Source organism: Alligator mississippiensis, chromosome 2, assembly GCF_030867095.1.
Source record: "Alligator mississippiensis isolate rAllMis1 chromosome 2, rAllMis1, whole genome shotgun sequence".
In the NCBI taxonomy this organism is placed as follows: Eukaryota; Metazoa; Chordata; order Crocodylia; family Alligatoridae; genus Alligator; species Alligator mississippiensis.
The window spans coordinates 19622856-19648696 of NC_081825.1; the positions used below are offsets into that span (position 1 = coordinate 19622856).

Sequence of the window (25841 nt, forward strand, 5' to 3'; positions counted from 1 at the left end):
TTTATCGCACAGTATGAAACAACAACACGGTTCTAGTAGGGCAGGGACAGTGTGTCAGCTATGGTGGATCAGGAAGGGCAAAGATATTTTCATGATATCTTTAACACAAGGTTCTAGATATTAACAGCTGTGGACATAATCTGCTTCAAGACTTGGGAATTTTAGTTTTTCCTCCATTTCCATCCTCATTATAAGTTATTCAGCGGATCTCAAAACTTATCCTAAATTTAACTATCTTAGCTGAAGTTTGAAAAAACATCACTAGATGGCAGCATACATCCACTGTTGCTTTCATGGATTCCTAGCTCAAGGCCAGAATGACATGACAGCACATTTGGTTGAAATAAAGCATCTCTTCTTTTAAAAGAAACACTATTCTCAATATGCATTTTCAAGAAAATATCAAAATAAGATTCAATTGTATACTTATCAAAATAAAGTAAGGTCCAAGAGCTTCACCAAAGAGAGGTTTCTAAAAGGCTCATCTGAGCAGTAGAGCTCTTTGATTTTTCCCTCCACTTATCATACCAACTGGAAGGCTTACAAGTAAGAAATTTCCTGAACACCAGTGAATTCGTCAAATGTGTTCTTACAACTATCAACATAGGGAATTAATAAAAATGCGTTACAATTTTCTACATTTAGCTTTAAAATTACCGAGACGCACTCCTTTCTCTTCTCACTTAAAACATGTACACGCACTCCTTGAACCATTTACATTTACTATTATAAAAGCAGTTCCTCTAATTTGAGGCTTTCAGAATGGAGAGCCCAAAGGCTTAGAGAGATGGCAACATGTTATCATATGAAAAAAAGTTAACTTTTGACAAAAGAATTCACTGCCTGGAAGAGAGGAAGATAGGAGCCTGACAATAGTAGCAGAGTTAGGGGTGGGCAAATGGGGCACTAACTCCAGGCAAGGATTGAGAGGGCAATTTCATCCTGCTGGTCAGAGTGAGCAAGTGAGAGAAGGGAAGTAAAATGGATTTACACATGTGTGCATGTACACACGTCTAAGCAGCCTGAGTTTCTAATTTATAGCTGATTTACCATGTTAATAGACTAAATTTAACATTGACTCTTTCAAGCATCTTTATATTGAGTGTAGTTTTAAAATTCTGACATTCAAAAGTTTTCCTTTAGAAAAGTTTGATTATTGAAGGGTATATACATAAGTTATAAACATGAGACATGACTTTAAGGCAAACATAGACTAGCTTGTGCTCAATTTGCAATCCAATGCTTAAGAAGGAATTACTACTATTCTAGTACTACAGTGGAAGGTTGCTTGCTTGTTATACAGTGCAATTACTGCATCATCTATACAAAGGTGAAAATCATTCTACTTTGAGTTTTAGAAGCATGAGTTGAGAGATGCTACTTTTCAAACATAAAGTCTTCCTGTTCTATAAGAATAATTTGTCATATTAAAAAGGCATTCCTCCGGAATGGCCAAGGCAAACTAATTATGCCATATTGGGCAATTAGTAGTGTGGTGGTAATCAATCACCTGGGTTCTGCCACAGCAGTGCCTACTTTCCAAGACCCCCCACCCAACTCTTCAGTACAACAAAGCTCACCCACCAATACCAGGCTAAATCTAATGGGTGTTTCTGAAGTGAGACACCATTAAGAGTCTTTGGACCATAACTTATGCCCCTTCTGCCAACGGACCCCCTCCCCCGCCCCCCCCCCCCCCCACTGCTGCGGCTCAGTCAAACAGACATATTAGGATGTGCCTCCCCTAAAAAGGAGGAACACAAAGAAATGACACAGCACATCTGAACAGAAGGCAAGCCTAAGGACAAAAAAGACCCTGTTCAGTAGGCAACTTACTATACGAGCAAGAGAACATGCCACCCAAAGAAGAGGGCTCATATCCATCGAGTACAAAATACCAATAGTCCACTGAGAACAGAGGTGCCAACGTACAGCCCGTAGGTCAGAGATGGGTCATCCAGCCCACAGGCCTGGATCACTGTGATGGTCAGAGCCCCTGCTGCAGAGCTCAGGATAGTGATGCTGGCCCTAAGGAAGTTCTACGATCCCCTTAGGAAAAACCATATCCTGGCCCAATTAGCCAAGGGCAACTGGAGCTCAAAACCTCCATGCAAAATGATTGAAATAAAGGAATGGGCAGAAAATAATACATTAAGAACATTATACAAGTTGTTTTGGTTAGTCACTAGACTACAGCATAAAACAGCTGAGCTACTACTCCAAGGAAACAGGTGCCACTGGGGACAGATGCTACTTCAGATGGAAGAGCATCTAACTTTATACATTCTCATCTCTTCCATTTGTAGAGAAGTCAGTTCAGGAGATGAGAGGAAGCAAAAGGTAATAGTTCCTGTTGCACACCTGTGAGATTTCACGGACTTGGCATTAGACCTCTTACCCATCTGTCAGCAAGACTAAACATTTTTTTTTTTTAAATCAGAGTCCTGTCTTCCATCTAGATAGTTATTGCAAAATTGATGTCTAGGAGGGGCATCGATCAAGCTGAACTTTCCCCCAAGATGACCAAGTCTAGTGTCCTTAGTTATCAATGTCTACTCCTCCAGCAGGCCTGGATTAAGCTCAGAGCAAACAAAACAAATGCATCCCCCCCAACCCTGCTCTCACTCAGCAATGATCCTGGATTTCTAACTATTTTCTGTTTTTTGAAGGATTTTTAGGCAAAGATCTTAAGCCCAGCACTACAGCATACCATGCCTGACATGAATAGCATCTCACACACAAAAGATCTTGGCTGAAAATCATCAAGTATTAGAATGACTCAGAATAATCAGACTAACATAACTAATGATCACTGTTTTTCCTAACTGTATATTTGCTCCAGATTTGGAAGTCTGGGTTGGCCCACATAGTTGTTTATAAATAATTTCCTCTTAGTTAAAATAACATAAGCACTATGTGGTAGGCATCTTCTCTCTTTTCTTCCAATCAGTCCAAAAGAGGAACCCTGGACACTCACAAAAGGAATTAGATGCACGTTAATACCTGTTCAGTTTCTATTCTTGCTGGAATGGATTTAATAAAGACAATAAATTTCATGGGTCAGGAGGCCTGGCCAACTTTTTTTTCTTTTTTTTTTTAATTGAGTTGATATTGTTTTGAAAGCTATGGTCATGGACACTGACTAGGCCCAACAGGACACCCAATAATGCTTAAAACATAAAAATAAAGGTAAATTGACCTGCAGGACTTTTCTCTATGCTAAACCAAGTAAACCATTCATGGCTGGCATGTTAACCTATTCCTACAGGCTTACAAAGAAAGGAAGCTATACATTTGTGCTATTTGACAACACATACAACCCCAAAACAAATTTACTTTCACTACTTTAGTATTGCTTGATTATTTTGGATTCTGTTAAGTCTGCCAGTGAAAATAAAATTGAAAGCAAACCTCAGTGCATGACAAACAAATTTCTAGTTTTTTTCCTTTTTGTACATAGATAAAAAAAAATATTGAACTAGTGTTCTCTGCAAAGTCATCATCATTCGTACTTCATAGGACAAAGTATATGTATATTAATAGGCTCATATAAACAATCGCTATAGATGCAAGAGTTAAATAAAATAAAATAAAATAAAATAAAATAAAATAAAATAAAATAAAGATGCAACTGAAACTCCCGTGCCTGGTCAGTATAAAGGATCCAGAATGAGTCTTGGAACACTTTTTCCTTTTAAAAGGAGTTAATATTTGACCAACCACGGAATTACAGTCTTGTTTCAAAAAGCACATGTGCGTATGCACACTATACTTGAGAGCACCTGTAGTCCTATTTTACTAATGAAAAACATGGTTTTAATATGACTGAAAAAAGCATTTCCAAACTATTGGAGGCACTCCTACATAAAATCTATTCTCTCTCTTTATTCCCTCTTCTCCTCACTAAGTACATCTTTTAGAATTTTCCTTTGTCTTTTCATTTTCAGGATCTAGTCTCAAAAACATTTATCTATCATATGAAACGCAGTTAAAGTTGAGCAGGCATTTTTTTTTTTAAATACTTACTTGGTTCACTTTTTCTGTTATTATGAGTTTCTTCCAAAGGAAGTGATTGCATAGCTGACATAATCCTCTGAGCTATATTTGATAGAGGCGTCTTACAAAGATCACATCCTACGTACTCCTTGTAATGCTCCATATTTCTGATTAATCCTAAATATAAGATACAGGAGCATTATACAACAAACTTCAGGACTATGGAAATCAATATCAACTGCACAAATCAGTAATAAAGATACCTGCCTAGCACACCAAACTAGACCTAGACTTTAATGCCAGCCACCAAAGCGATTTCCTCCTACTATGCACACACAATTTATTGAAGGGTCACTTACTAGTATCAGAAAAGGCTGATTAAGACAGAGCTGTCCAAGTGGCATCCCACCAGAGATTAAATGGTGGCCCTGGAAACTAGGGAGTGAGCAGTGCCAGTGCTCATTCATTTCCCTGTTCCCCCACACAGATTCAGGGTCTTCAGTCACCACTGCCAACTCAAATCAACAGCCAAAGTGGGAAGAAGGTGTGGGGAGGAGCAGCAGCATTCAACATAGCAGCTCCAGTAGTCACACCAAGATGCAGCTAGATGTGTTGTCAAGCTCATGAGAAGCCCAGAGCTAGGTCCATCGTACGGGCCAAATAAACAGGACAGTCTTGATTTAAGAAAATAAGCAGTGAAGTCTGTTTGTGGGTGTGGGGAACACTACACAAGTTTCATACAGACTGCCAGCAGATTTTCAAAGTAGTGATATCTTTTAGAACAGAGGTTCTCAAAAACTGTGCTCTGTGAGCTCCATTCAGGTAGTCCACAGGAAGGTGTCCCAAGGCTAAAGTTGACAAACATTACACCCGACTTCCCAGAACTTTGCTCAAAAAGACAGGCACATCCACTGCATTAGAAAGGTAAAACTACTGATATTAAAATATGAGTTGTGTGCTTCGATTTGTAGAACAAAAAAAAGTTTAAGTGGTCAGTCGAGACCCTCAGCAATTTTCAAGTGATCCGCAAAACAAAAAAGTTTGAGAACCATTGCTTTAGAAGGTATTCAACTACATAGTACCTTTATTAAGGCCCCTGCCACATACTGCATGTATGGCACAATTATGAAGTTAAAAAACACCTCACATTTTAGCATTTCCCCCCAATAGCAGACATTAAACAGAGAAGACTGCATTTTCTGTACTCTAAATATTAGCAATATAACCAAATAAGCTGGAGGGCCAGTGGGACAGAAGTGCTGGGGAAGAATCCCAAAACAGTGTGCTAGGTTGTCAAGTGGAAAGTTTTCAACAGTTTTAGAATTTAGTACTGTACTAATCTCAGGTCTAAGATTCATAGAGTGCCTGAATCTTACCCAATTCCTAACTTCGTATTCATATATCCTTCAGTTGACCAAAAGTCACATTATAACACCTGAACAGAATGTAGGTACCAAATCTGAAGAGTCCTTCGTTGAGTCAGTAAAAAAAGTTTTATTGCTGAAACCTATAGATTAAGAGTCAAAACATTATACATTTTATTCTGAGCTGTGCACAAGACTAAAAATTAACTCTAAAAATATTTAGATCATCAGAGCCTATGGTATTTCAAAGATTCAAGCTATCAACTGGAATTTAACAGCTGCATTTCAATATGTTCCTCTACATACTCATTTGCCACCACTGGCTCCTTTCACACTGCATTTGTCTGATATTTCCAAAGGAAGGTTCTATCACCAACCAGACAATATTTTCCCTTCTTTGCAGGAAAATACTCATCCTACTTCATGACTGTAGACAGATGGGTTTGAAAACAGATCTGCAAACATTTATTACTATCCACCATTTTAAAACTCAGAAACCAAATCTCTTGGCTTTTTGAATACTTGACTGTCAGTTAGATAACCTAAGCTGGAGACAAGCATAGGCAAATAATTACCAACATGCTAGAAACTTTCCATTAATGACTCCAATATGTTAGCTAAGCAGCAGTTAGTCCATCAGATACAGTCAAGTCCTGATGTTAGCTTTTTGCAGCCAACAAGTCTGTATGGCATGACAGTGCTTCAAGAACCTTACAAATCAACACAATAGGATGGAATATATACACAAAAAGTCATCTCTCCCTTCAAGTAAAAAAAAAAAAAATAAAATGCAGCTGTTTCCAAGTGCCCCATCCCATTTCATTTACTTATTTTTAATATCTTAGGCAGAAAGTAGGGTTTGAGAGTAGTTGTAGCTGTGATGGTCCAAGAAACATACAATCAAGACTTTTTTATAACACATTTTATTGGATCAACTGTACAGTATGAAAGGAAGGGCACTTTGTGTCTGAAAGTTTGTTTAACATCTCTCCCAATTACACAATTAGTTGAGTAAAAGATATGTCACCAGAAAAAGTCTTGGCTCTCTATGGTAGCACTGAAGTGATGTTGCCATGATAGTCCAGAAAATATGCAAGCAGCAAGAATGTGTGTGGGCAATATGTTTTATTGGACCAACTGCATGGTTGGGATACCCAAAACCTTGCCTGTCAACCACAGAACCCTAACTACCCAAAACCTTGCTTATGTATCCGAAACATGCAGCTGGTCCAATAAAGATATCACCCACAAGAATTTCAAAATATGTCTGCCAGTGTTATTAAAGGATTAAAGACATCATAACAGAATCCAGACCAAGCCAAAAAGGAAATAGTCTGCTGTAGAATAAACCGCCAGAACCCAAACATCCCTAAAAGACCCTGGTCAAGAAGATTTCAAAGTTCTTGTGCTTGAAGGGTCTGCACCACCACAAATGAAGAAGAGCAGGCAGACAACTCAGGGAATTCTGGACAGTGGGAAAAGAGAGAAAGGAGAGAGAAAGGAGAGAGAGAGAGATACATACACCCTGATCTATGTTCAAACATTTAGTTACATCTGTCTCTTAGGTTTACAAGAGAAGTTATTATAAAATTTTACTCCTAGGAAAATTACGTTTCAGAAGTATTATACTATATTCAGTCCTTAAATTCCAACCTTTAAAAGTTCCAACCTTTAAAACACTTCTTCTGTACTAACTCTGCAGATCGCAAAAGAAGAATCTTTCCCCGTGACTGAAAGCAAAGGGGAGGAGGGGAAATGGATTCACAAGTCCTCATTTTGCTCTGCTCAATAACTTAGTGAAAGGCAACAATGTAGCAAAAATCAATCTGTGAAGTAATTCATGTAGATACTCAACCTGTTCCTTCTAATATTTCAGTTTGATGGTTTGGATCTGTATGCCAAAACTGTATTCCAAAAAGCTGTGAAAACAGCTGTTTGTTCTCAGTAAAAGTGATAGACCAACCATTTATCTAAAGTTTGTTTTTTATGCTGTAGATTCATAGACAGACAGCCATGCTAAATCATTTCCATGTCAAAACAGAAGATCAGTTTATGATTTCATTTTCAGGCATCTCACATTTAATCCTCTAGAGACCAATAGTTTGGGCCTTAGACTGGTGCTCTACATTCTCCACAACTTCTTTCAAATGATCTTCATCTTTAAAGAAATATACATATAGTTTTCTTTCCAATTGTAGCAGTGAATTGGTCTCTAAAATCTTTCTCTTGGCTTTCACATCAGCAAGAAGATCCATAATAAGCTGATTGAGTTTATTTAAATGAACTTCTAGTTGATGAAACTGTTCAGTTAGCTCCTAAAAAACAAAAAGCAAAATTTATTACATTTGCATCACTGATTCACTGTTTAACTACAAATGAAAACTGTTTTTAGCTTTTGGAAGCTACTTTGTTAATGGACTTATGTGGGGAAAACTTTATGAGACGAGGCAAAATTATGTACTTGTTTTCATTTGGGCCAGATATAATGCCATTATTCACATCTAATACCACAAGTACTTCCATTGCACTAAGACAACATTAAGCTTTTATTTAGGCTTATGGGTAACATGATCTGTCCCTTTATTTCATGTTGGATCAAAATGGCATAATACTTTACTTTTAACACAAATTAATTCAAAGCAGCAGTCAGATAAGAATACTCAAACTAAAACCAAGTTATTGGCACCTGGATTTCCCTCCCCCATTTTCACTGCTCTGAACGAAATGAACTGTGTTAGGGAAGAAACAGCCGTCAACTTCCATCACAAAAGACCAAGGAAACGGACATCCCTTGTCACGCCACAAATGCCCAAAATTTGTGGCCATGACAAAGGTGGTGTCAACTTGTGCCACAATTTAGCAGCAGATATTTATTTTATGGCACAAAAGCACCAGCAACCCAGAGCTGCCCGCACTCTCCAGTCGCCCCACGGATGGAGAAGCCCCATCCTGGGCCTCTCAGGAATTCCCAAGCAGGATCTGGCCCCTTGAGCCCTGGGCTTGCCTGCCCAGCTTCCACTGCTTACCAAGACACATCCCCAGGACCCTCAGGACGCATCTTGCTAAGTGAGGGAAAAGCACGGAAAAAACAACAAAAAAAACCCCTCCCACAAAAAAAAAAAAAATCACAGCACCAGGCCCCTTACGCCTTGGGAGAACATGTTACCTGTTGTGCTGCCCATTAATGCTGCAGGAGAACACATGATGTGAGTTTTGCCCAAGGAAGCAGATAAGCTCTGCTGGCACACATCCTGGGACACAGCTGATCCCCTTCATTTGGGGGCATCTAATCTATTTCTAGCATACTGTAAACCAGTTTGTCATTGGATTATGAGCATCTACAAGAAAATTAACATTATCAGCTTTTTTTGCCTGATGTAGCTGATAATGTTAACGAATAAATATAACATGCCTTCTAATGGGGGCCCCCAGACCCCATGTGCAGCTACAAGCATGCACACAGCTGCATGTATGCACATGGCCCAGAGTACAGCTGGGTAGCGTGAAGAGCAGAGCCCTGCATGCAAGTCAGCAGAGAGGAAGGGGTGTGGGGGAGTGAAGGGGCAGACTGGGACACCCACAATGATGGAGGAAGTACGACACAGGGTGAGGGTGATGCCCAGCCAGGGCCAGCTCAGGGAATGGGACAGAGCTGCAGTCAGCTCATCCAGGGGGCACAGGGAGGAGGCCGGGACAACTCAGTTCTGTCAATCAATACTCTCTAGGTCCTACCTCGGAACCAGTTACCTAGCTACCGAACTGTAAAGTAGTCGAGGCCACAAGTTGTGCCTCCTGCTGTCAGGCAGGCAGGGGACACATGGCCAGAGCAGAGTGCCCAGGGCAAAGGCAGCAGGTTGGAAAGCCCCAGGCGCACAGCAGGCAACTCACATCTGCCCTTGCCCTGCTCTGGTTAAAAGCATCCCCATGCTTAAAAATTGTGGTAGCGCTTGAACTAAAACTCACTGGCTGAGCTTTAGTCCAAGTGCCCCCACCACCATTTTTAAGTTCCGGGATGCTGATCCCCTGGACAAGGTACCCGTAGCTCTGCCCCACTCCCTGCCCAGGTTCTGGATCCCATTCACTGTCCTGGCCAGGTAGTGCCCCCAGCCCCTGCCCCACTCCCTCCCTCACTGTGGGGGCCTCAATCTGTAGCCCCCATTCCTGTTCTCTCCCCCACACCCCTTCCCCTCCACAGACTTACCTGCAGGGCACTGTTCTTCCTGCTGCCCAGCTGCATTCCTGCAAATTGGCTATTGGATCAGTATCAGCCAGTATGCCTGGTTAATAATTGGCTTTCAGTATCAGCCAAGAAAATCTTTATTGGTCAACCCCTATTGTCTACAGTATTCTTCTTTAAAAAGATTTACTTTAAAGAAAATATAGCGGCTTTTCATTTTTGTGTGATGTACCACAACACAGAATGTTCAAGTGTGTTATAATCTATTTAATCAAGAAAGCACCGAGTAATATAGGGTCTCTATCACACCAGTTTTGATACTGGTATATCAGTTTATTTAAAAAGCCAAAACAAGTTGCATTAGTTATAGGTTTTCATTCCCTCTGAGTTATATAGTGATGACTTTCTACATATATAGTATGCCACTTAAAAATCCATCCATCCACCCACAAGCTCCAGGCTAATATGAAATAAATTGAATAATAAGATGGAGTATAAAAACTGTAAAGATTTTTTGTTTTGTTTTATTTTAAGGTAGCAATACTAAAATTGCTAACAAAGGAATTGGAGAACTGGTATGACTTCTGTAATACTCAGAGGACATACCTATCCATGCATTAAAAAACCTTTACGTAAAGGATATGCCAATTGTCAAACTCCTATGACTAATGGCATGACCCACGAGATAGTTATCTTTGAAAACAACTATTTTTGCTTCTTTGTGCATGGACTAGCCAAATAAAAAATGGTTAATTCCACATTCATACCTTGGCCTTACATATGAAATGCAAGATTAATAAAGCATTAACTGAAAAAGTCTACTATAAGGACCTACCTGATTACTAAGCAAGATTTGATTTCCACCACAATACAAAGAGTCACAAAGGGTATCTAAATCAGTATCCAAATTGGACAGAAAAAGAGACTGCTCTTGAGAAGACACCGCTAATTGATCTTGCACTGAAACAGTGTCCTGCTTTAATTTCTGAGCCTCGTGTTCCAGACCTTCATGCGTTCTAAACAATTGTTGTTTCTGATCCTCCCCTTCCAAAAGCCGGTATAATCTACAAAAAAGAAAAAAAAAAATCTCAGCTAGCATTCCGACCATCAACTGATCGATCAAAAGAGTACTTCTGTATACAAGGAAGAGTCAGAAGAACTGGATTTTTTAAAAACTAAAATAGAGAGAGAGACTGGGAGATTTGATAACCTTCAAATACAAAAAGAATTGTTATAAAAGATGAACAGCTATTGGGTCTACGTGGGACAAAACAAGCAGTAATTGGCTTAAAATGAAACAAAGAAGATTTAAGTCAGGGGTGGCCAATTATTTGACCCCACTCCCTGCAACAGTTCACCAAAACTCCTTAAGTGGCCTTCCAGCCCACATAATTGCCCACCCCTAGGCAGACAGAACAAAGGTAAGGGGAACTGAACCTTTGTTCCCCCTTCTCCCTGTACCACTCCCCCATCCTGAGCCCCAGCACGTGGCCAGGCTGGTGCTGTGCTGTATTCCCATGTGCTGCCTCAGGACACACAGATGCAGCTCCTGCTGGACCTGGCCGCCTGCCTGGGACCAAGAGCAGGGGAAGGGGCTGCAGGGAGAAAGGGACTGGGACCTGCAGGTTATCCAGAGCTGACCTGACTGGTGCCACGCTGTTTTCCCCCTTCTCCCTGCACCCCCCACCCCACCCCAAGTCCCCAGCACACGGCCAGCCAGAGCTGCACTGTGTTCCCACACGCTGCTTCAAGCCATGTGGGTACAGCTGGTGTGGCTCCTACCCAACCCAGTCGCATGCCAGGGACTTGGGGTTGGGCAGGGCAGCAGCGCACGGGAACACAGTGCGCATGTGCAGCAGAGCTTGCCAAGTCAGCAGCTGCCCCCATGGCACTCCGCATGGGGCCAAGCCCCACCCAGAGCAGTCCATACCGTGCTCTTGCCTACACCCGCTGGCCCCAGCCACACACAATTTCTGGGGGAGCTGTTCCTAGTAGGACTGCAGCCAACCAGGCTCACATTACCACTGGGAGGCAAGGGGTGCTGTCGGCTGGGTGCTGCTCTGCTGCCACACAGGGAACAGCCCCACTGGAAGCTTTGTGTGCTGGCAGGGCCCAAGCCAGCAGGGCTGTTCTGCTCCCCTTGCCTCCAGCTGTGGCTGATGACCCTGCACCTGCCACGCCACTCTGGCCAGGCAAGCAGGGAAGCTTTAGCCGCACAGCTCCTGTCCAGTCCATGGACCTCTGGCTCCAGTTCCCAGCCATCTTCCACCCACTCCACCTGCCCACAGGTGGCTGCTAATTGTGTTGGGTGGGTGGAGCAGGTGGAAGGCAGCCGGGAGCTCCACACACTGGGCAGGAGCCACCTGGCTAAAGCTTCCCACCCACAGTGATGTGACAGGGGCAGGAGCAGCCTGAGGGGAAGGGAAGGGAAGGGAAGGGAACAGAACAGCTGTGCCAGCCCAAGCCAGCCCAGCACACAGCTACCAGTGGGACTGTTCCTGGTGCAGCTGCAGCCAGCCAGGTAATGCTCTGCTCCCCTCGCCTTGTGGTGGCTCCTCCTCTCACTCCTGCCCCTATGGTACCACTTTGGGCAAGCAGGCAGGGAACAACCTCCAGCTGGGCACTTCCGGCTGGAGGTGAGGGGAGCAGAGCAACAGCCGGGCAGCTGCAGCCACACAGGGAACAGCCACACTAGAAGCTATGCACTGGCAAGGGCCCAGCCTGGCGAGCACCACCAGCATGCAGTGGACTGCCCTGGCAGGGGTGAGTGGGGTTTGGCCCCATGTGAAGCACTGCGAGGGCAGCTGCAGGACAGATCCAGTCACTTGGCAAGCCGGATCCGGCCCACAGGCCATAGTTTGTCCATCCCTGTTCTAATATATACCATTATTCCCAGTAATGGTAGCAACAGCATCATGGATTTGGCCTTAAACATTAATACCATCCACAATGCCTGACTTAAGGTTGTAACGTGAGAGAACAGACAGAGGGACAAATTGTTTTTAAGCTACCATTACATCTTAAAAAAACAGCACAAGCAAGTGGTAGGTCTTTCATTCCATGTGTGCACTCCAGATGAGTTACAGCTTCTCAGTAAGCTGCTGCAAGAACTTTATTATGGAAGCTATTAGACAATCTAACCCTAGGGGTCTCGCACAGGTCCTCAGTAGTACTTTAGAGATCTGAATTCAACAATGACTGCATAATACTTACCTGTGAGAGGCATCATCCCTCGAATCAATCGTGTTCCTTGGAAATGTATGCTGAGATATAAGAGGGTCAGACATCATCTCCAGTCTCTGCTCCAATGCTTTACTATACTGTTTCAGATCTTGTATCAGTTTTTCAAGCTGACGATGGATATCACGATGTTTCTTCAATTCAATTTCATAAGCTAGCTGAAGAAATTCAAATGATGCTTTCTGTTTTATTAGTTGGTCACATACACGATCTTGTCTTGATGTATAGTAATCTTGTCGAGCAATCTGCAGATCAAAATCCCCTTTCACCACAGGCATATTCAATAGTTGTGCATTCTCCTTCACGAGGGCAGGCAGAGTTTCATTGTTTATTTGAGTCAGATGTTTTTTTATTGATGAAATTTCACTGTTTAAGCTAGAGATTCTAGTTTCAAGGTGTTCTTCTTCTCCAATAATCTACATAAATGCACAAAAATGTTTCAAAATGGATTGAGGTCACCTAACATTTTTAGTCACCCTTCTCCCTAAAGTTTTCCAGTTCCCCAAGGAATTTGGAGTTTAATACAGTGTTCATGCAGTTACCAAGGTAAGGGAAAGCTAGCTTACAACAAGGTTCAAAACATTAGTATTTGAGAACAACCATGCTTTTGGTAGGTTTTTCAGGGATGCGTTCATGCTAAGGGGCCTCTAAAGATGTCATCCTAAATTATGCTAACTTCTTTGTTCTGCTACTAAAAACAAGAGACTTTAGTAAAAATAAGCATAAACATTCCTATTCCTTTATTTTTTTTAACCAGCCAAGTTGACCATAGATGATAGATCTGGACAACTTTTACTAAATATAAACCAACTATAGTACAAGATTTTAAGCTTTATGACATCAGCAATACATTTTCCCCTAGATTAGAAGGAAAGAAAAAGAGGGAATGAAAAAATAAAGCTTACCAAAAATACCAGTCTCAGTGGCAGTACTTTTTAGTAGTTACAAAAATCTATCATTTCATCACTCCTTTGCATGTAGTACTTTCTAACAGTAGGATGGCTCTGATTAAGTGTCTCTATGCTCACAAGCCAACCAGACTCCCTTGGACCCTTTCACAAAAGCATCCAACAGGCACCCAAGCCTGACTCCTCTCAGGCATCCAGGCTTCTCCCCCAACCCCAGAAGAAAGAGTCCATGATGACAATTTAGGAAGGAAAGAACCACATAACACATAAAATAGGGTGATTGCTCTGGGCAAGACAAAGAGACAATACAAAAAAGCCCCTCCTGTTTTGATTGAAACAAATCTGTATGTGATTGAATGAAGATCATTTGCAAACAACTTGCTTTCTGAGTCCTGACAATGAATACTGTATTTACCTGAATCCAAGATGACTTTGAATTTAAGTTGACCTCCCAAATAATAATTGTTATAATTTTCCATGTATAGAGTCTAATTAGGGGAAAATCATCTTAAATTCATCCCCTACCCTGCTGTAGTGGGAAAGCAGCAGGAGACAAAGGATCAGATCAACCCTGCCACATGCACCCTACCATGCACCCATCTGCCCCTCCATGCCTGTGTTTGCTCCCCCTGCCTGCCCCTGCCCCTCCCCCCCAGCACTTTAACCTCTGTACCTGCCTCCCCACACAGGTGCTGCCAACCCAGCTAGGGACATGAGGCAGCAGCTCCCAGCCAGCTTGGGTTAAACAGACTGGAGCCAGAGTGGGGAAGAAAAGAAGGAATAAGTGTAGATAAAGGCAGAGGGCGGGGGGGGGGGGGCAGGAAAGGCTGCAGACTCCCCACCAAAGCCTCAATCACATGCCCCCTTCCCTGACAAGTGAGCTATTCCAGCCCAGGGCAGGTAGCAGCTCAGCTCTGACTTCAGGACCAAGCTCAGGGCCAATTCCAGAGCTGAACCTCTGCCTGCCCCAGGCCAATATTCAAATCCAAGATAAGGCTTCATCCGATGCTGATTTTGGGGAAGTGGTAGACCCTCACCCTGCATTCAAATAGATATGGTAAGTGGGGCACAGTAGATGTTACAGTTTATGCTAAGTAACAATAAGAGCACAAACATTTAATACTTGATTTAGCTAATACTCAATAAAAACAGACTGAGTTTCCACATCTGGTATATAATCAATGAAATACTATATACATCATGAAGGGATTGAAAGCCTACTACATAATTTAGATTAACTGATCAACTGAAATAAGCAGGTTACAATGAAAATGTAAAAAATAAGGTACTAAAAATTTTTCCTAAATGTGGTAAATCTAAAAAGACAAAGAGAACTAACAGCAACATTACAGGCAGTTTCTGTAAGCATGCTAGAAGCTGATGCTATTTTACTGTAAATATTAGATGTGGGTAAACAGGAATACAACTTTAAATTCAACAGTGATCCTTTTATTAAAATGAATACCAATATATCCATGCTTGTTTTCTAGACAGTTCTCTAACAGCTTACCTTATTTTTTAAGGATTGAAGAGTGTTATCTGCCCACTGTAGAGCTGAATTCATACTTAGGTCATTAGCTTTCAGTTGAATTAGCTGATGTTGCGCACAAACATATGCCATCTGCAACCTAATCATCTCGCATCTGTCCTCACAAACTTCATTATGCTCATCAGAAATGAATGAGTTGCTTATATCTACAAGTTGAAAGTTTTCTTCTTTTGAACTTTCAACCAGTTCAGATATACCCTGAAAAAACTGTTTTTTTGTGTAGGCAGTAAGTGCTGCAGTACTTTGCTCTTCCTGACGCAAATATTTATCCAAGGCAAGTTGGGACAAAAACACTGGATGAGAACCTACTCCTTGTTCTGAATCTGAAGCGGTGAAGAAAGAAGTCAATTTCTTAACTCCTTCAGTAATAGACTGAAGCTCATTATTAATATTATTATTTGACATACTGAGAATTCCTTGTTTCTCTTTCAAAGTTTTAACTGCTTCTTCTGCTTCATCATTCAATTTTTGTAACATACGGCTGTTGCTGGAAGCCATCATTTGAAGCTTATTTCGACGATGAATTTTTAGGTTTTTCATCTTCTGAAGAGCTTGCAACTCATCCTCTAATTTCTGAAGTTCTCCTTCTTGCTGGCTATTGGCCTTTGAATCCAAGGACTTGCAAGTTTTAAGAACTTCATCCAAAGCTTTTTCTTCTAAAATAGGTTTACCAGATTTAAGAAGAGTCTTAAAATCTTGCAGTTCCTTTTCGGATAGCACATGCTGCTCATTCACATTTCCACAGAACCACTCCAAAAATGACCTCTCTTCCACAGTCTCAAACAGCCAATCGAAGTCTTCTCCATTAAGCTCAGCAGCTTTTGGATAACCAATTGCCTTGAGCCTTTCCACAAACTGATTCCCACAGTTCATGATTAAAAACCAAAATGTGTGTGCTATCTACCAGCAGCCTTAAAAAATATCCAAACAAAAGGAAAACCTGGAGCCTGCCTGCTATCCCAATGGTAAACACAAAGAAAAAAATGGTTTAAAAGAGACAGGTATTTTTACAAGTCATTCTGCACAGAATAAAACAAGCAACAGATTACCTAAGAAAACAGCCTACATATAAATATATACAAGTTCCCCAAAGTATACAAAACTAGATTAGACAGCCATGAATTAGCAAAATTGGTTTCTAGTAGGGCTGTCAATTAATCACCATTAACGCACACGAGCAACACATGAACTGGTTCTTTCATTAATTTTCTGAATGGGTTAATCACTCTTACAGGTTTTTGGAGCCCGCACCCAGGCTCCACTCTACCACCTCTGGGCCAGACAGCAGGGCAGCGGTGGCAGCGCAGAGGACCACAGGGTAGCCCAGGTGTGGGCTCCAGACAGCTACAGCAGGGAGTGGGGGGCTGCACGCACAGAGACACAGACAGTCTGCACACCACTTGTAAAGCAGTGCCACACCAGTAAGTCTGTGGAAGAGGAGGAGCAGGGTGAGAGGGAAGAGGGTGGGAGGGCAGATTGAGGCTCCCATAGTGAGGGAGGGAGTGGGGTAGGTGCTGGTGTGAATGGGGCCCGGGGCTGGTCATGGGATGGAGCCACAGGCAACTCATCCAGGGATGTGTAGGGCAGCTCCCCTCCATGGTGTGCACCCCCAGGGGAGGCATAGCAGATACATGCCCCCTGGACTTGTGTGCAGGGCAGAGGTGGGCTGTCTCCTGCAGGCTGGGGCTCTGCGCCTTGCTGCCTTTGCCCTGGGAGCCAAGCACTGGCCATGAGTCCCCTGCATGCCTGGCAGCAGGTGGCACAACATGGCATCATGTCATGACCATGACCATGACCTGGGTCCCATGCATCCCAGCACCTTCCCCACTCCCTCCCCCATGGCAGAGGCCTCAATTTGCCCCCCTCCCACACCTGTTCCCTCTCCCCCCTGCCCCTTCCCCTCCAAAGACTTACCACTGGGCACTCTCTCTCCATCTCTGTGTGCATCTGTCTGCCCCTCACTTCCAAGCCACAGCCCCCTCCCGCCCCCCTGACGCTGCCCCTCACTCCTGACCCACAGTACCCTGCATCCTGCAACCCCCTCCCCAGGCCCCAAACCCCACAGACCTACAAATTCACCTCCTCCCCCCACCCCCCAACCATACAAAGTACCAGCATAATTTTGAGTTAGCTGTGTGATTAAAAACATAATTCACTGCAGCTATTTTTTTTTTAACTATGCAACTAATTAAGATCACATTTTTAAATCATTTGATAGCCCTAGCTTCTAGCCAATGTGTTTTTTCAGCTGCTTGGCAACAGTTAATATTGAATCAAGTCCAAATTCAGCACCTATTTCAACTCAACTAACATGGAAAATGGGACTGGGAGCCTACCTGCTGTTGAGAGGATCAGAGAGAAGTTGGCCAGATGGGACCTCCAGAGCTCATCTTGACCCACCCGCTGCCCGAAGCAGGATCAGCCCTGTCTACACTATCCCATACAAACCATCGTCTAGACCAGGGGTGGGGAAACTCATGGCTCGTGGGCCAGATTCGGCATTATTTCATCTGGTCCACGACAAATACAGTACAACCTATAAATTTGGCACTCAAAAATCCAGAACGGTTCCAAACCTGTCATTTTTTTAAAACACATGGGGCAGTAGCGCAGCCAGTCCCGCAGCACCGGCCGCAGGCAGAGCTGTGGTGCGGGTGTGCAAGCTTCTCCCTGCGGGGACGCAGGGTAGCAGCGAGCAGGCTGGGCCTGGCACGCTGCAGCCATCCAGCACCGTGCGGCAGCGGCTGCTCCCCCCCAGTCCTCGGAAGGAGAAGCTTGCTGAAGTCCTGTAAGGAAAGTACATGTCTTCCTACTTTCTAGAGTCAGCCATCAGGCTGAGGAAGCAGATGAGTACAACGTTTTACATTTCTATCTAAAAAAAAAAAGTTGCTTTTTACGCGCGAGTGATTTTTCCTATGGGTCCGTGGCCTGCGAAAGGAAACAGGTTCCCCAGCCCGGTCTAGACGCTGCATAAGGCTGCTGTCAGCCCTGACACAAGAGCTACATACAAAGGCGGGAAGCCTGGGCAGCCACATCCCGCTTCCCCAACAGAGGAATCCCGCACGGGGCCACGGCCAGCCAACCCCCAGGGCCTAGACCCCCCAGACCCGCACCCGGGGAGCAGAAAGCGGGGCGGGATCCCCCCGCAGCTCCCCCTCGGCGCAGGCCGCCCCGCGCAGCCCCGGGGTCGTGAGTGACAGCCGCGCCCCCCGGCCCAACCCGGCCCGGCCCGGCCCGGCCCGACTCACCGCGCGCTCGGAGGACGCAAGATGGCGGCCGGGCGCCGCGAGCCGCTCAAAGCGCGCGCCGCCACAGGCAAACGGGGCGGCACGAGCCAAACGTCCACCGGCTCACTTAGCCCCGCCTCCTCGTGGTGGTGCTGGGGAGTGAACACGTGACCCCTGCTGGCAACGCTGATTGGATAATGGCCCTACCACGAGTTTCCCCAGATCGGAAGGGAAGACTGCACCGCACTACGCTATCCAGCATGCAACGCGCGCCCGAGGGGCGGGGCAGCTGCGCCTGCACGCTACATTTCCCCCGTGGCCGACTACAGCTCCCAGCGTGCACCGCGCCAGAAACCCCCACCAGGGGGTGGGCCTACGGCCAGGCCGCGGGGCGGGGTCGAGGCTCCGCAGCTCCGCCTTAGTTTGGCTGGGGGCTGCGGTGCTCAGCGTGCGCTGCTGCTGTCTACCCTTTTTTTTTTTAAAGGAAAATGTTTCCTGTCCCAGGTCAAATCAAACAGCCCAGGTCCGAATCAGTTTGACTCAGGAGCTATCTGTTACCAGCAAGTGTCCACCACCCCCGCCTGGGGCTTCAGCTGCTTCCAAATCCTTTGGCGCGCATCCGGCGTGCAGGCCCAACCCGGCGGGTTGCGGTTCGGATGCCCCCGAGTTCCGGTTGCCCTCAGGTCGCCGTACGGCCGCAGAAGTCTCCCATTTCTGTAAAGGTGGCGCGTAGCCGAGCTCCTCCGGCTGGAAGCTGGCCTGTGGGAAGCTAGCTACGAGGCTCTCATAGGGGCTCCTGTCCTCAAGCAGACAAAGGTGCACCCTCCACTACACAATGCCGTTTTAATTGCGTTACCTTGATCATGGTACTTCCCCTGCCAGGTCAGTATGGCCGGCCAGGCCCTGGCACAGCCCTGCGCAGCGCTGGAGGTCCACGACCAGGTGTTCATATGAGACCTCCTATCCCCTGGAGCACCTTTGCAGGCACGGGCCCAGCACCTCTTCTCGGGCAGGTTTTGGAGCTGGGAGGAGACCCCGGGCGGTGACACCGCCGACAGTGCTCAGCATGGTTGCCTGCATCAGGACTGCTAAGTGGAGCATCTAAGGATCCAACAGCTGTTGTTTTTGTTACCATGCTGCCATTTGGGCCGCTTGCTGGCAGTGCCGTGCTGCAGTCTGTGCCTTGCTCTGGCACCGTGATGCCAATGGTAGCTGTAGTGTCGTAGTCCGCAGCTGCTGTTACTGCTCCTTGGCTGCTGCCTACCTTGCTAGGACCAGCACCTTGTTTTTGGGCCAGCGAAAAGAAAACCACCTTCATATTATATGTCCCTGGAGTGAACAAGGGTATTGTCCCACTAGCTCCTTCGCTCGACAGGCACATGGCATTAGGCTGCAGACAACATTATTCCATTTCTAGGCCCAGAGAAGCAGTGAGCTATGTGAATCTGAAGTCAGGGAGACGGCAGGCCAGGGGGTACCTTAGAGGCTGAATGCCTCTGAATCATTTAGTCCAATGGTTCTCAACCAGAGTGCCAGACACCATGGGGTCTCTTGGAAGGAGATAAGCAAATAAATACAGGTTGAGGCTGGTCCCTTGCTGGCCAATCCTGCACCCCCACTGCCCATCCCCTCTGCAAGGAGGAAAACGTGAGTTTTTGAAATTGGATGCTGCTTAGCTCACAAAAGCAATGGAGGGATTCCTCAAGTGCCTGAACCACAAAAAAGGAGATAAGTTGCCCCTTTATTAACTGGCAATGCTGCTTATGTGCCACAGGGGCAAATTCAGGATGGATACAAACACGTGCACTTCCCTGGAGTCAGTGGTAACGGACTTGTTCAGAATTCACACTTTTACCACTGCATAATATTGCCTATTCTAATTCCAGTAAAGATTTCATGTGTGACATTGGGTTCATCACCATAGCCCCAGTCTGACAAGAAATACCATGGGGCCTTGTTACAGGACCTGGCCTTAATATACTTTCTTGCAAATAAGTTAATCAAGCATTTAAACAACAAAGGTCCCAGTCCTTCAGACGATTATGGATGTACTTAACTTTACTACCATGAGTAGCCAAATGATGGAACTGATTACAGTAATAAAATTAAGCTTATGCAGAAGTGTTTCCTGGATTGGGGCCCAAGAAAGCAAGTAGCTGCCAACAGAGAAGTAGTAAAATGTGACTGCAGAAAGCAGGCAGAGGCAGAATACTAACGCAATCATGTTGTGTAGGCATTAACTGGTTTGTCACATTCAAGGCAAAAAACAGAGATACACAAGTAAATTTCCAAACTCTTCTCAAATTCTGCATGTGTATTTTATGCATGCAAGCAAGCCAGGTAGTTATAGGAAAAATTACTCACAGTTTTGCATATGCTAATTAATTATTAGGCACAAAGATAGTCATAGACATAGACACGTACAGACATGAGACTGTACAACATATTTACAAATGTTGCAGGTACTTTTTGATGCTAGTAGAAAACAGACACATAACAACACAGATATTGAGAAACCGTATCTTAAAATGTGTTTTAAAGGATTATTTTCAGCCTGGAAGGATATACTGTTAATGTGAAAATAAAAAAATATATATTTGAAATGGGCTTGGGCAGAGGTAAGCTTCTTTTCTTTTCTTTTTTTCTATAGGACAATGTAGTGAAATCTAATTGTCGGTCCTCTGAACCATCCCTCACAAAGGTTCTCTTTCATTTATTATATGTTGCACAGCCAAACATTCACCAATTGCTAGATTTCTAAATAGAATTTTAAAAATGTTTCTAGTTCAGCTTTTTTAAATGTACTTTTAATCAGATATTTTACAAATGAGGGACTTCCAGTGTATTAGAAAGAAAATGTGAACAGTATGTTTCCAAATATATGCATTTCAGAGAAAATAATCTGAATGATAGCAACTGACAGCAACTGAAACTTCAGGTATCCAAGAGTGTTTGTTCTATATTATTAGGAGTTGTTTATTGATATGCCTAACTTTCATTCTTATGTCATTCCATTTCCATTTTTTTTACTGAGAATTTTCTTAAAAGATCCAACTGAGTCAGTAAATACCTTAGTCCCTGCCACATTAGAATAATGCCATGTACTCTGACCCTAAAGGCCATTTGAAAACTTCAGCTACTGCAGAATGCAGCTGCCCAGTTAGGCACTGATCCCACAATGAGAAATTGCACAAAGGCAGACATCTGCACCAGTAAGAGCTCATTGGATGCTTAGAGATTCAATTACCAGTGCATCTCCCACGGAGCACGTTACACCAGTACTCAATAGACGGCACTATTTCCAGGTGGTGATTTTGATCTTTTAAGCCTTACATGATTTACTGAGCCAAAGAGCTTGTTTGCTTCCCTGCGTGCCATCCCAACAATTGCCATCACGTGAGGGTACAAATTTTAATACTCTCCACATTCTCAGTGGATCCTTGACTCAGGAATTTGTTTCTCCTCTTGGGTCTAACCGAGTTTATGGTTTTAACCTTCAGGACATATAAGATCCAAACATTCATGGGTTTTTTATTAGGGAGGTGGCTCAAGGGGCTGGAATGATGGTTTTTATTTTATTTTTATTATTCCCTAAGTTAATCAGAAATGTGAGACTTGCTAAAACAGCTGCTTAACTTTGATTTCACAGACATTAGGGGCTAGAAGGGACCTCATTGAGTCCAGCCACAAAGCTCACTCAAGATGTAAACTATCACCCCAGATGGGACTTGAACCCACAATCCCTGGCTTAGGAAGCCAATGCCTTATCCATTAGGCCACTGGGGCTTCATGAATTTGTTTGTTGTTGTTTTTTTTATAACTCTTGTATGACTCTCACATTTCTGATATTTACAGCTTACAAACTGAAAGTAGATAGAAATAAATAGGTTAATTCATCCAGAAGCCATAACAAACTTTTACATTAGATCTGTAAAATAATAGACCATAACATCTATTATTCATGCTCCCCCATTCCATTTGGGACACAATTCAAAAGGTAGCTCACATTGAAAAAAGTGCTGAACAGTTTTTAGAGCTCGCTATCTTACAGGCATGGATAGAAATTGTCCTGGGGTTTGACCCACATAAAAAATGGCACTTTATGCATGGAGACATGCCACTTTCAACCATTACTTGGCAGGCAGTAACATTTGGTGCTACTTTTTCACTGCCAGATGTCCCGTAAGAGCACATGTACTAGTGGAGCTAGTAGTGGCCCAGTCTCCAGAGGTTCCTGGGGATTTCTCCTCTCCAAGAAAAGCTCCAATTGGCTGGATGTCACCTCCACCCTGTAGTGGGAACAACTGGTCAACTACTAGTCTGGACTGCTCATCAGTTCTGTTGCTAACCCTAAGATTGCAGCGTGGACCCATAGTTTTCCTCACCTTACAGACCCTTTTTGCCCAGTGCTGGGTCCTCCTGACCCAGCTTTGTTGGTCAAGGCACAGAACAGGATATGTCCAAGCCAACTTGGCCATGAACATCTGAAATCTGTACAAAGTGACTCTTTTCTCAGTGGAGAGGGATGACCACATTGTGAGGACACAAAACAACACACCCTTGAATATGTCCAGCTTTTATCAATATCTCAATATCTCTTCTCCGCCAGCAGCTCCTGGTCTGAGGAAAAAAAACCACGTGGCAATGAAAGGGGTCCAAGTGTGAAGGTTTGGCCGAGGCACAGACAGCTAGGCCTGCAGGTAGGCTCTGAAGGACAACAGGAGGTGAGCCAGGTTACTATGGTGTTAGGTTGGGCTCTGGATCAATGAAACAGGGAACACAAGACCAGGTTCCTGGAGAGCCAAGAGAGGGATCCAAGAGATGTAGTCCAGGGTGCAAGCCGAGGTGAGAAGCCAGGAGAATCAGAGAGCTGGGTGCCGAGTCCCAGGGAAGATGCAAGAGCAGGGCCAGGGAAAGCCCAAGCTTTCAGGAGCTAGGAGAATCGGAGAGAGCAGTGAATGCAAGGCTTGTCAGAGCAGACTGAGACTGTCGTCAAGGTCTGCTTGCAGCCTGAGGCTGGGGTGTGCTTAGAAGGGCTGAGTGCGCTCTCAGCAGCCAGTCCAGTTACAGAGAACTGGGGCAGTGGATTCATGCGGAGGTCAAGGTCAGGCACAGAAGCTCCAGAACGTGGTCCAAATGGACTTGACTGACCAAAGGCCCTGCCACCAGGCTCCTGCGGGAACAATTCCAAATCATGGACCAACATTTTTGGTCCAGAAAGGTGAGCAGCAACAGCGGGAGCACATCCTGGCCACCTGGGGTGTCATGCATCCCCTGTGCTCAGTCACGGTGCTAATGATTACCTAGGATGCCCTGGCTCACCGTACACCACCAAAGGCAGACGGCAGTGCCGTCTTGTGGGAGACGCTGTCAATTCTGGATTCTCTATTACCCCTAGTCTCATAGGGTCCTGCTGTGCTGGGCATTCAGATCAAATGCATCTGTTTAATCCAGATTTGTGTTTACTGTTTAGTTAATCATGGCAGGTTTTTTGTGTCCGTCATTTAAATCATAAACAGAAATGACAAGCAAATGATATAGCATGTATAAATAAGTAACATATAATTACAAAACACCAGTGTGTTTTCATTTCTGTTCCCAATTCCATAACATTATTTTGACTGATGTCTATCAATAATCATCATCAATAATGGCATAAGATGTAAAACCTTAATGTTTTGTGGGTCTGCATGTTTAAGAAATGAGATTAGCAGCCACAACTCTGGAAGCAGTAAGAATGATTCTCCATCTCAGTTGTTTCTGTTAAGTGCCTTCTCTCCTTTGTACACTGTCAAAAGATGTTAGGGGGAGGAGGGACCACTAGGCTATCTAGGTCTGAGGGAAAAGTTAATCATTAAAAAAATGGAAGATACAATCTTAAAATGTTGAATGTATAAAACTTCCATTTGAAAGAACAGCCTCATTGTGTGAAACATTTGCTTATCAGGCGATACTCCTGGCACATAGTTAGAGATTAAGCAACAACCCCTTCTCTCCGGGGCTGCAAAACAACCTTAGAAATTACAGGTACATTTCTCCATCGCAGAACTGTTGAGCTTTTACATTATTTTTCTGCTCCAAATTACTGTGTTTCTATTCACCTAACCCAGCTTGCTTTAGTATTTAACACAGCTTTTACAGTTTCTTATGGGTTTAGAATATTTTCCTCTGTGTCCAATTAAAACATAGTTAGGGGCGTACCTTTTCTCTTTTATTCTCTGTCCTGGCAAGGTTTGATTTGCACATGGGCTGGAGAGCCAGGGAAAAAGGAGAGTTTAGGTTGAGCAAGGAAATCCAATGTTCACTTCAACAGACTAGATACATCCTGTGAAGATCTTGGTCTACTTGACAACTGGAGGGAACTCCAGAGATGCCACATCACTAATGCATTTGAAATTTTAACCATTAAGAAATATGATCTAGTTGTGTTTGACATCCTCCTGAAGAGCCAGACTAAACATACAGGGACTAGAGATATAGAAACGTATAGGAGTGCACTTTGAGTGACTGTCCAAACTAACCACAGAAATTGCAAATGATTTATGTTGCTACTAACACTGATAATAACTGTCTCATGGCAAGATACGCTCTAATAGGAAGGTGTTTGGCTTCTCACTGCTTTAGAATTGTTTTTACTGTATGAAGCAATGATATTACCAGAGGACTGAAATTAAAGCCATTCAATAAGTTCTGAACTGATGAACTACATCAATTTAGAGACTTTATTTGCATTTATCCCAGCTGTCCTTTTCAAACAGAATTCCTGCCATTCATACTCTCAGACACATCTGCTAATAACTGCAAGCAAATGGCAGAACTTAAGGATTCCCAGAGGCAGATCCCTTCAGTATCAACCATTTTTTGGAAAAGTGATGTACAGAACACAAGTGGTCATTATTTTAAGTAGACTCATTTTAATTACAAAGGCAGAGCTCCTAAGATGTCACATACAATGCTATAACAATAAAGTCACTATGTAAAATAGTTTGGCAATCAAAGTGAAAAAAGAATACAAAAAAAAAAAAGACCCGCTGTAGGAACAATAGGATCAACGCCTGCACCATGCTAGTCCCACATCACAGTGTTTATTTTCTCTCAGCTTTATGAATGCACATTTTTAAATTAAAATTCTGTGCATACCCATGTTACATTGGGATTGATCATTTGCAACCTGAAACTTGAGTAGAGCTGTAGTAAAAAGAAAAACTTTTTAAACAGGGAAAAACCCCTGATAAATAGATACTTAGAACACTCCTGTGCAAATCTGGAGTGATTTTTCTTGACCTCATTGATGTTGTAGCATCAATTTGTATTATTCTATTTCTTATGCACAGGCAACTGGTGCCTCCTGGCTCTGGGGAGGCACCAGCAGCCGATCAG

The 25841-nt window shown here is 43.8% G+C and overlaps 1 protein-coding gene and 1 non-coding gene across 24 annotated transcripts in view; both read right to left on the reverse strand.

The window, feature by feature from the left end:
* HAUS3 (HAUS augmin like complex subunit 3) overlaps positions 1-18724 on the reverse strand; it is a 250406-nt gene extending 231682 nt beyond the window's left edge. For 4 of the 23 annotated variants that reach the window (XM_059721499.1, XM_059721500.1, XM_059721497.1 and 1 more), the window contains exons 1-3: positions 18483-18700; positions 5373-5503; positions 4027-4173 (exon numbers count right to left, since the gene is read on the reverse strand). In XM_059721499.1, the coding sequence (XP_059577482.1) occupies positions 4027-4159 (133 nt within the window). In that variant the 5' untranslated portion in view covers positions 4160-4173; positions 5373-5503; positions 18483-18700. Of the gene's footprint in view, positions 1-4026; positions 4174-5372; positions 5504-6265; positions 7676-10372; positions 10602-12750; positions 13194-15195; positions 17068-17570; positions 18377-18482 lie in introns of those variants that run through there. The other 19 variants (XR_009459690.1, XR_009459689.1, XM_059721508.1 and 16 more) reach the window with 15 other exon arrangements.
* A 3450-nt stretch (positions 18725-22174) lies between these two features.
* Positions 22175-22247, reverse strand: TRNAR-CCU (transfer RNA arginine (anticodon CCU)). Its single transcript has one exon. It is a non-coding gene; the product is annotated as a tRNA-Arg (tRNA).
* Between the last annotated feature and the right edge of the window lie 3594 nt (positions 22248-25841).